Genomic DNA, 12,049 nt, shown 5'->3' on the forward strand with positions numbered 1-12,049 from the left:
ACATGGTGCATGTATTCACAAGTGGGTTGTGTCTTCATGCAAAAATGATCAAAGTTCCATACGTTATGAAAATTGAATCAATACGATGGCGATCCTTGGGATAACAGAGAAAGACACACAAAAAGGACTGTCATTTTGCATCCCTCTACAGCAGGTACATTATCCCAAATTCTATAGGCGAACTCAGAGAGAGTTTCCATTTGAAAAGGCAGTAGTAAAAATGGGGGGACAGCCAGGTTGGAGATGAGGGGAAAAATCTGAGGTATACAAAGTGAACTGTATCTCAAATTGGTCAAGCGAGTCACCCATTCCGGAGATGGTGAGTCAACATCTCAAAAACCCTCATCCTTGATGAATATCAGGAATGTTTTGTAAGTTGCTTCTCTCTTCTTGGTGCTTCCTGCACAGCCTTGTCTGCACTCTGTGAAGTTATGATTAACTGAGCATCGAGGGGCTCAACAGGATGAACCAAAGGAACACCACACAAATGAAATTTTAGTCAGAACATGAAAAACTAAGATTAAACAAGCCATTATGTCCACGTATGTCCATGTGTCCTGAGTCTCCATTTGCTCTCCTAATCCGAGAGAGGTCCTAGGCAGTGATGGAAAAACCCAAGTCTCTCAAAAAATCCTTCACATAGCATTTCCAATCCTGGGGAGGGGAGGAGGAAAGTATGATGGAAATAATCTTTTTTATTTTTCTTTTCTCCCCACTCTTCCTTCCATACTTTGAAGACCTTGCAATGTTCCTTAATGCTGAAAAACAATTTCTGATGAAATAGTTCAAGCAGATTAAAAATAATCATACTGCCCAATACTTGGTCAGCCAAGTATTCATCACTCAAGCTAGACAAAATAAATATATTTAAGAATATTTGCTCTGGATTTTTAAAGTAAAAATTTAGACACTTAAAAAAACTGTATGCAGAATAACATCCCAACCTACCATGCACCCTGCAACCCGAGGTGAAAACCAAATGTTCCGCATAGGGTTCAAGGGCCCGAGTTCCCCCGGTCACATGCCTTTTCCTCTCCCACAGAGGTCATCCTACGCCTATTATTCCTTGACTTTCCAATGGACCAAAAGCTTTTCTGTTCCATAAATCCTGGCTTGCCTCCTGTGGTATGTCTTTGAATCATTTATGCTCCTATTTTCAAAATGCCACACTGTTTCTTTTTTTCTTTTTTCCACACTGTTTCTTAAATCAAGGAAAAAAAAAGAACTTGAGTTAGAACATAAAAAAACTAAGCCATGAAACAAGCCATATGTGTCCTTTAGTTTTGTATTAAATATGCCACTCTTTTTGTAAGGACATTTCAGAGGGCAGAGAAAACTACACGGTTTCCCAGAAGGCCAGTGTGGAAGTGTTTCCAGGAATTTAGACGCAGGACACCCTGTGGAAAAGTGGGCAGACCCTCCCGGCCTTGCCATGACTCGTGGCAGGTGGCGGGAGGCCTCCCTTCTAGTGGTTCAATGAATTAGAATGTAATATATTCTACTTAATTCAAATAAAATCAGTTAATTATACAAAAAAAATTTAGTTAATGAAGCCAATACACCAGTTTTTCCATTTATAAAAACTGTCAGTTTAATTTGAACACATTTAGCAGTGTTTATTAGCAAGAAAACATCAGAAAGTTCTTATCTAGAAAATGTTTTAAAAGATTGTGTTTGTTCTGTCTAGGTTTCTTATTCTAAACATGGAATTTAAGGATCTATGGGACATAGCTGGCTGGAGATTGGGGAAGAGGATGTAATCAGATAAACTCTGGAACAATATAAAGCAATCACACTTTTTAATTAAAATTTTGAATATTGTTTCTGCGTACATTGCTCAAAAACTCAATTTATGGATATATGTGTGTATGTGTATATTAAAATATACATGTATGTGTGTATGTATGTGTATATGGAGAGGTTAAAGTATGGCTTCTCAGAGAAGCTACAGAGAGCAGCACAAGTTGAGTTGAGCCACCTCACTTGGAGGGAGGTTGCAGACTGGTGGCCTGAAAGATTCCACCCACAGATCCATTCTGCTTGATCCAGAATGTTTTAAGATTTTTCAGATTTTAAATGTCCTAAGATAGGACATGTTCTTTGGTTTGCTCCAATCCCCGCCACTCCCTAATGTTCCATTCCACGAGCTTCAAGTGTTTAAATCATCTTCCTGGGTCTGTTGTAAAAACGTAAACATATTTAAAATAGCAGAGGAATAATCATCTTTATTTCCAGTCAGACTGGGAATCTTAAGAACCAGAAACCAAGCAAACCTCTTGTTTCATTTCAAAGTGAATGGAAAACAGTCCTTAAACGTCATGACTCTTGGTAAAAACAAGACATGTATTTGGCTTAGACTAGAAATCAGGCCCCCACATGAGGTCTACTGTAAGAGCAGGTTTTAAAACTCTCCCGGCCCTTTCCTTGCTCCTGCTTGGATAGGAGACACCTGTTATCTCACCAATCAGATGATGGGACTCTGGCCCTTAAGTTTTATAGGTGCTACAGTGTTTCTGTAAGTGACAAAGTCCAGAGGTGACCCTTCGAAATAATAAAGTGAGCAGTTTTCCTAAGAAGCAGCTCCTTGCAGGAGCAGTGGACATGCCCGGGCTGGGCCTCACCTTGGGAGTGTTGCTCCTCTCGCCTGGGCCTGGGGACCAGTTGCCATTGCTGATCCAGCTGGCTTCCTGAAGGATGTCTGGGCTGTGCTGTCGAACCTGGCGGGACACGACGAGGTGGACGCGCCTTTCGCTGGCCTGGGTGGGAAGACACAGCTGTTAGCCGCTCTCAGAGCTCATGTGGACAGCATCTGCTCTTCTTCTCTAGCTCGAATGATGGGAGCTGGAGGTATTAGCTTTCTGCCCACGGTGGTCTCAATGTTTATTCCTACCAAAGCTCATATGCTGAAATCCTCACCGACAAGGTGATGGTCATTACATGTGGGGACTTAAGGAATGAGATCAGTGTCGTTATAAAAGAGGACAGAGGGACTCTGCCTTTCCACGAGGTGAGCACACAGTACCTCAATCTTCAGAACTGTGAGGAATGACTTTCTGTTATTTTTAAGCCACCTGGTTTAGTGTGCTTTGTTACAGCAGCCAAATGGACTAAGATGCTCCCTCTCTTCTCTTCCTTCCCAGGCACATAGCCCATATCTCTCAGGAACCAAGCCCTTGTTTAAAGAACTTTAAGCAGTATGAACCCTCGGCAGTGAAATTATCTCCATGGTTGTCTAACACCAATCAGCCCTAATCTTTATGACTTTACATTCTTATGTTAATAAATCTCTCTTCTCAGGGCTTTCTCGAACCTCAGGGGTCATCAACTGGGTGGTTGTAAATTAGATGGACTTTTTAAGATAAAATTGCTAAAGTATGTTGAATTGCAGTTAGTATGTTGAATGTCAGTATCACAATGGATGGTCATTCAGGTGAGTTAATTCATTTCATATAAATTTAGAAAATCCAATCAGGCATGGTAGTGCCCACTATGATACCAGCGACTCAGGAGGCTGAGGCAGGAAGGTCGCATATTCAAGGCCAGTCTCAGCAACTTAGCAAGGCTCTAAGCAACTTAAAAAGACCCTGTCTCAAATAATAATAATAATAATAATAATAATAATAATAATAATAATAATAAAGGGCAGTGGTGCATGCCTGTAATCCCAGTGGCTCAGGAGACTGAGGCAGGAGGATCATGAGTTCAAAGCCAGCCTCAGCAACTTAACGAGGCCCTAAGCAACTTAGTGAGACCCTGTTTCTAAATAAAACATAAAAAAGGGCTGGAGATGTGGCTCAGCGGTTAAGCATCCCTGGGTCCAATACCCAGTAGAAAGAAGAAAAGAGGGAGAGAGAGGAGAGGAGAGGAGAGAAAAGAAGAAAGGAAGGAAAACAAAAAGAATCCTACTAAGAATGGGGTCCAAAAAGTAAGTTTAAGTCCTCAGCCGGCTCTTCATCACCGGGCCCAGCCATCTCCTGGCCTGCCTAGTCCTGGCCTCTGTGCCCTCCCTTTGTTTGCCTCCCCATCTTGCATTCTCTGGTGTTTCTCATTACATAGAAAGCCTGTGACAGAAGAGAGCAAAAATAACAAGCCTAGGAAATAATCATGAAGATGCTGACATGCAGAACTATGGCATTAGCCAACTGTCGATCCTTGGAATAATAGCTGTGTCTCTTTCTTTGACCTGTAAGCCTCTGTCATCCTAATAAGGTTATCTTTGGGAACTCTCTGAAGCAAAAATCACTAAAAGATAAGCAGCAGCAAACAGTCAGGTCCAAACTTCAGTCACTGAGCCTGAATCTGCTCTTATCTTCGGGGAAATCCACTGTGGCGCAAGCTCCCGGCAGCCGGTTTGTCTCTAGGCCCACGAACCGTACCAGGTTCATCTTGGACAAGGAGCAGGGCATGATCTAAGCACCTCATAAGAACTGAGAACACTGGAGACGTACGCATGGGGTCGGCTTGCCAGGCAAAATGGATGTGGCCAAGGAGCAGCCTGCGAGAGCTATTCAATTCACATTTTCGAACACAGATTTTCTCACTGTGTTTTCAAAGGCTGGCTCTGGTATTAAGTTGTTGGCAGGAATAAAGCTCCAATAAATAACTCTGGTATCAACTTACTTGGAAATAAATTCTCTGTGAGGCTGGATCTGTGGCTCTCACCAGCCACCTTGTAAATTGCTCACAGAGAGACTATTTGAGGCACTTTCTTTTGTAGTGTTTGAAGATAGAAGGTAGAAAATGGGCTAATGTGTGTGTCCTGGCTCTTACCTCTCAGGAGCAGCTGGATTAGGGTAGAGAAACAGCCTGGCTCCAGACTCTTTATTTCTCCCCCATAGTGAGAATGTGGGTGTGAGAAGACGGGCCAGGAGCAGAACAGGGTGAAGGAGAATGCTTCTTTTTCTTTTTTCGGTACCGGGATTGAACTCAGGGGCGCTTAACCACTGAGCCACATCCCCAGCCCTTTTTTGTATTTCACTTAGAGACAGGGTCTCACTGAGCTGCTTAGGGCCTTGATAAATTATTGAGGCTTTGAACTTGGGATCCTCCTGCCTCAGCCTCCTGAACTGCTGGGGTTACGGGTGTGTGCCACCATGTCTGACAGGAGACTGATTCTTAATTTGATGCTTATGTAATACGTACCAGGAAGATGGGTACAGTGGACCTGTTATTTTACTGATAAATAGTGGCTAGAGGCCAGCAATGAGTTCAGGCAGAGAAAAAGTTGCTAGATCATCTGCACATGGAGGTGTTCGCCTCTCACCTAGCCAAGGGCTTTGCTATTCGTGTGGAAAGGAGGACAGGAGACAAGCTAGATGTACTTTTGGTGCTTTTTTCTTTTTATTGATACTGAAATAAAATGCTAAGTAAACTGTATCTAATTCATGTTGTTTCATTCATTGTCTTTCTTCTATTATCTTTATAAACTCTCTTTCCTTCTTTAAAAAAAAAAACAAAAACAAAACACTTCAAATTAAGAGTCACTCCCTTCCCCCAGCATGCTGCAGGGCATCTTTCTATGCAAACAACCTGAAAGGGAGACTCCAAATTGATAGTGGGACCTCAGGATTGTGTTGCTTAGAGTAGGAAGAACAGGGACACAGTTCTCTGTAGAGTGCAGTCTAGGTCCACAGGAGGCTCACCAACTGCGTGGCTCCCTGATACAGGCAAGTGATGGCAGGGGTGGGACTTACAATGTCTGCTGCCTGGAGAGCTGGTCTCTATTAATGTTCCATCCCTTAATATCAGAAGTTTTAATGATCATCTTTTAAAAAACCAAATTCATTCGGCATTCCCCAATGGCTTCTTTTCTAAAAATCTCAGGTTGAGTTCATCTGGCTCAACTGATTCTCAACATAGGCTTGTGGGGCTGGTTCTTTCTATCCTGTCTGGCTGCCCCTTTTAGCTTCCCCTCCCAGCAAATGTTCAAGAATCATGCTCAGCTCATCCATCTGTGCACACGGAGCCCAGGGGGAGTGGGGGAGCACTGATTATATTTAATTACAAAGTCACAGATATGCAAGAGATGTCAGACATCATCTAATCCAACATTTTCCCTCTAGCCCATGGTTCGATTTCCCTACAACCCCCTTGCCAGTTGTGACCTAGCTCATGAGTCAATGCCCCCAATGACAGGAAGCTCACTGTGTGCCCATTTTAGAAGGCACTAATTAGAAAATTTGCCTTTAGGTTAACCTTAAATTTGTCATTCTCTCCCTTGCCATTGGTTAGGCCCTACAGGATAACCCCAAATCAATTTCCAAGTGACAATCCTACTTTAAGATGGCTCTCATCGCTCTTTCTTAGTTCTTCTACTTTCTGGGTCAGTTCTTTCTACTTCCTGCAATATTTAATGTTTTCAAATCATCTCAAAAGTCTGGTGGACTCTGGACTCTAATTATAAAGTTGGGTGGAGGTGGGGTGTTTAGAACCGGACCCAGAGGCTGAGTTCTACTTTGACCAGTATAGCAAGATTTTTTTGGCTGGTGGACCAGATGCACAGAGCTCCCACCTTGACGGAACTCCCACCTTGCATAGAGGATTGTCTATATGTTTCATTGGACCAAGAACTCCATAGATTCCTGTCTTGATCATTATTGATTAATTAAAAGATAACAGACAGGACTGCACCACACAACACATTCTAGCAGCTCGGCCTACCTCTGAAGCTGTGGATGGGACACAGGCCTTACATGACAATATAGACAACTGGAGGCATCAGACCCGAATGATAAGCTAGAAAAACAACAGAGTTCAGTCACTCCTACTGACTGAATCACATACTACATACTACACCACAAGGATTGGAACAGGTCCTGGCCCTTACCTTTCTCTCCAGGGAGCAAGAGAACTTCTGGGGTGGGAAGAATCCTTCCCATTGAGCAAAGAGCTGGAAACTTCAGAAATATAACTCGAGAATAAGCTAATGGTACGTGGCAAGTTGATGTTCCCTATAAAAATGAGCTTGGTGAAATGAAATCTGGTAGGTGTGGATTTGTTTAGCATTGAAAATTTTAGCATCTAGCACAGGGCCTGGCACATTATAAAGGGAATTCATGAATGGCTACAGAGGTGGCATCTCTTTCAGTGAATGAAAAACAATTAGAGTTTGGATGAGGAGAAAGGAAATTAAGGAGGTTTGAGGAAAAAGTGGGGAAAAGATTTTTGGATTTGACCAGGGTAGCAAGAGAAAATTAGGATAGCAATTTGGTTTATTTTTTCCACTGTACCATAGCTTACTCCCTATTCCCAGAAACACACATCTTTGAGGTATAAAAAAATTAATGATGATGATAGTACAGATGGTGACTTAGGCAGGGTCATATGGATGTCAGTTCCAAACTCAAAATAAGTATTTAGTTCCTGCGATGCTGAATTTGCTGATTGTTGAGTCCATAGAGTGAACCTATTCCTCTGCCTTAAACACCATTTCTCTTAAAGTGTCTAGAGGTTACTTGCAGGATCAACTCTGTTGGTTTAAAAAAAGAGAAAGTGCATGTGGCCAGTAGGAAGTGGTGCATACCTATAATCCCAGCTATGCAGGAGGCTGAGGCAGGAAGATCATAAGTTTGAAGCTAGCCTGGACAACTTAGGGAGAACTTGTCAAAATAAAAACAATTTTAAAAGGGTTATGGATGCAGCTCAGTGGTAGAGTGCCCCTGGGTTCAATCCCTAGTCTTGTAAAAAGCAAAACAAAAATATGCATGTGGAGGATGTATGTATTGCAGAAAGGGTAGTAAAGTGTCCAGATTCCTTAATGTTCAGTGTAGAGCTGTGCCTAAGATTTGCATTTATAAAATTCTAGGTTGGAAAGCTGTACAACTTACCAAGGCACAATTTCTCAAAAAAAAAAAAAAAAAAAACACATGGAATTTGGTGCTGTATATAAAAATCATTTGGACCTTGAGAATTCAGCTAAAGGAGCTTTAAGAATCTATGTATAGTTTAGTCTATGTGTATTAAATTTACTATAGTAACACAGAAAGACAATTTTAGTAGGGATTGGGTTCCACATTAGCTCGGCTGATATGTAGAAGTCACACACAGACCTATCAGGTCTCATTTCACTGGTGATTCTTACTGGCTCCATGGGACTTGAATGTTTAAATTACCGCAAAAGTTTTGCCTTTTCTTTTCTTTTTTCCAGGTATGTAGCAGAGCTCATGGATTTAGAATAAACCTAGGTAATATGATAAGGTATTACTTGCCTTCTGGCTTAGTCTAAAGCCCTGTTGTATTCTTTTTAAAAGTCTGAAGTGCCTGGTTGTCAGTTTTTCTTTAATAAAATAACTTTCCATTTAAATATTAACTCTTTTGAAGAACAAAATCACATGTCAGTATTCATGAAAACCCCTTGTTTTATCACCTCTACTAATGGTTAAGAATTTTTTTTCAGTGTCTACATCAAGTCTGGGGTTGTCAAAAGACAAAAGCCACAAGAGGGATGCTCAAGTTTGAAATTCACAGTTACCTTCTTTCTTTATTAACTATACACATGAATTATATTTACTTTCTAAATAAATATGTACACACGAATCTAGAATTGCCAAGAAATGAAAGCATCTCAAAATAGGCATAACTCTCAGAATAAAAGACTCATGCAAACGGGGTGGATGCATGCTGACCTCCTAGGTGTGGGATGTTGAGACTTCTGTTCTTCCTTGTGTCTCAATGCTTTAGTCCATTATTTATTTGTTCTATTATTTTGGTATGACATCAAACAGTTTCCAAAACACTGTCTCTTATATACAGTTAGTCCAATGAGAGTGCTCAAAACACTTGAGAAATTAACAACGGTGAAAAATCAACTTGTACTCACGAAGTCAACTGCTCTGTGTTGGACGTTTCTGTCTCTTTAAGGTTTTTCTTCTCAGTGGGGCCTGACCATCTGTCTAACACTAGGGTCTGGTTAACCCAGGCTGCTGCTGAATAAGCTGAGGTCAGGGCTCAACATATGTAAAGTTGGTCAGATTTAAAACAGTTGCGGTCTCTCTGTAATAACTCTTCCCTGAAGTAATGCAGAAAAAAGCAGAATGTGGGGTACTGTGGGAGAGAACATGGTCAAGAGGACATGTTGTCTGGGAATTTCTCTGTAAGGCAAATGTGATTCATGGAGTAGACATATGAGGGCTGCAGAGCCAAGGAATGGGTGGAAATCTGAGTCTCAACCTTTGAAGGGCATTTAGTTTAATCCCCCCAGCCTGGTGTGTGTTACAAGTAACACATAAATAAAATCCATTCTTTAGAAACAGCAAGAGATTGCTTGGCTGAGTTTTTCCAGCATTCTGTTTTTTTCTTCATTTCTTTTCCAACTAGCTTTGCCCTAGTTTTTTTTTTTTTTTTTTTTTTTTTAAGAAAAACTTTTCCTGCTTATAAAGCACATTGGCTTTGTTTAGTAAGCAAAAGAATCTTTTAGGAATTCCCACTGTTAGGCAAGATTTTATTTCATAAATTAACTTTCTCAGGGAATTTTTTGCTCTTCTGTTATTAATCTACAAAAGTAGATTGCCACATGCAATCAAGATTTTTCCAAATAACATGAGTAAGAGCTTTTCCTTTGCCTATTGCGAAGTACAGTTGGCAACAGATCATGTTCAAAATGTGAGTTCCCTTAATTGACCTGCAGAGGGCGCTACAATGCAACGTGAAAAAAAACATTAATGATCTAAAAGTTCTCCTTTTGGGAGAGAAAAAATAATGCTAAGAATGGAGTTCCTTGATGGGAAAAATAAAACAGACTCTTTTTCATGCACAAATATTTCTACATGGTCTATTTTGTGTTTTCACCTACTGGCTTATGCAGACTAGAGCCACACATCTCATGCTGACTTATACTTGAGATCAGAGTCAAGAGCCTGTGCGTTCCAAGCACTACAAGGCCAGGAACTGCGTCAGTCTGGTTTGTCACTATATTGCACATCTCTGGGTACACAGAAGCTTCTCAAATAATAATGTGAACAAATCCAAGGAGAGATTATATCTTGGAGACAAATAGCATGTAAAAGTAGATGCACTTCTTGTTCTCTGGTAAAATGGTTTAAAAACAAGTCCCTGTGAGGTGGAATTAATGTGTAAAATACATACATTTACAGATTTACAGATTTATAATTTGATTCCATTTTTCAAATTCAACAAAATTTTCAAACCTTAAGTAAATGCTTATTAGAGTGCCTGCTCTTGCCAGGCACTGGGCTAAGTGCTTGGGATACAATATTCCACCATATTATGCCATCCTAGACTGGCAGGTAATCATAAAACAGCTGGTAGGAAAGAAAAGTAGATGAGATGACAGACTCTGTGTGTGACAGGTCCACTATTTTAAGTGAGATTGTCAGGGAAGGCTCTCGAGAAGGAGAGACTTGAATGAGTATGGGGGGGGGGGATCTGACAGACATGAATCTTCTACAAAAGATTCTTCCAGGCAGAGGGACAGCAAGAACTTGGGCTCGGAGGTGGAAAACTTCTTGAAATATGTGCAGAGTGGGAAGAAGACAAGTGTAGCTAAAAATGGTTAAACTAAGTAGAGAATACCAGAAATTCTCCCCTTTGCTTGAGAAATCAATCTGGAGAGAGAACGAAAGGCCAGAGTATGTCTGTGTCTGCCCACCATGCCAAGGCTTTGTAATTTTAACCTAATTATCTTGAGAAGGTCCAGAAGGCGGAGATCAGGAGAGTGGCTTTGCAAAGAAGTCATTCTGCAATTGAGTGTGGAAGCAAGGAGGCTGGTTAAGAGGCTCTTGCAGTGGGCCAGCCTGGCTGATGGAGGCCACAGAGGTGGTGAGAAATGAACTGGGAGAGAAGGATGCTCAAGTACGTGGAGACTCCTTTTGGCCAAGTAACTGGGTAAATGGCGCCATTACTGGAGACTGGAAAGGAGAAAGGGGAGAAGGTTTGACCATGGATGGAGTGTGGAGAAGTCAAGGGATCAGTTTTGGACATGAATTTTGAGATGCCTTTAGACATTAACTTTATTTATTTATTTATGGGTACTGGAGATTGAACTCAGGGGCACTCAACCACTGAACCACATCCCCAGCCCTATTTTATATTTTATTTAGAGACAGGGTCTCATTGAATTGCTTAGCGCCTTGCTTTTGCTGAGGCTGACTTTGAACTAGTAATCCTCCTGCCTCAGCCTCCCGAGCCACTGGGATTACAGGTGCGTGCCACTGCCCCTGGCTAGACATTTACTTTAGATACCAAGTAGACATGTAGATGAGTAAGTGTAGTGGTCAGAGATATTGGGGCCAGGTAATTTGAATTCTGGTGTAAACCCCGAAAGGATATGCCTCAGGTAACCTTGCTTTTTTCCTCCACCTCCTCCACAGGGTATGAGCTCAGGCCTTCTTGGGCAAATGAACATCCAGGAGGCTGAGCATTACCTTGGAACTGGGACTCCCACCAAGAGCCACTGCTCAGGGCCCAGGCACCAGGTGTGCTTCCTGCCCTCATGAGCAGAGAGAATAGGGCAAGTCCCCATGCACCCTCTGCCCCTGGCTGCCCAGGTTTCAACTGGCAAATATACAATGTATTGCCCAATTCTCCTTGAAGAAGAGGGATAAGCACACACAACTGTGATCAGAGTTGCTGTCCCTTGGAAGAAGTCCATGAGTAGGTGCCAAGGGGAGAGGGAAGCATGAGTGCTTGATGATCAATCAAGTCTTGAGGGCAGCTCTGAGCCCTGCAGGGTTCAGATTCTGCTGCTGACTGTCTATCTCTTTGAGGACAGATCTTTCTGGAAGATTCACATCACCTTCCTTCCTAGAGCCATCCAATGATATTCCATGGCTTTGGGATTATTCTTGGCCTTAGCATGGCTCATAATACTGTCCATGGTCTGGCCCTTGCCTCCCACTTCTGCCTTGTGTATTTGCTGCTATTTTGAACCCACTATGCTTCAGGTATTAGCCATTACTCTGATGGGACAGAGGGAAATGTTCTTCTGTGTTGTATCTCATTAGAATGATTCTCGCTGCTTATCCACCTAGAGAACTTCTGCTCATTCCTGAGAGCTCCAGTTCAAGACTTTCTTCTGCCACAAAGAATTCCT

At 41.9% G+C, this 12,049-nt stretch overlaps 1 protein-coding gene across 5 annotated transcripts in view; it reads right to left on the minus strand.

Annotated features, from left to right (window-relative positions):
- Nucleotides 1-12,049, minus strand: part of Lnx1 (ligand of numb-protein X 1) — a 166,191-nt gene that overhangs the window by 17,066 nt on the left and 137,076 nt on the right. For all 5 annotated transcript variants that reach the window (XM_077110220.1, XM_076864616.2, XM_076864617.2 and 2 more), the window contains one exon: nt 2,622-2,756. In XM_077110220.1, the coding sequence (XP_076966335.1) occupies nt 2,622-2,756 (135 nt within the window). The remainder of the gene's footprint in view (nt 1-2,621; nt 2,757-12,049) is intronic.

This window comes from Callospermophilus lateralis, chromosome 8 (assembly GCF_048772815.1).
Source record: "Callospermophilus lateralis isolate mCalLat2 chromosome 8, mCalLat2.hap1, whole genome shotgun sequence".
NCBI lineage: Eukaryota > Metazoa > Chordata > Mammalia > Rodentia > Sciuridae > Callospermophilus > Callospermophilus lateralis.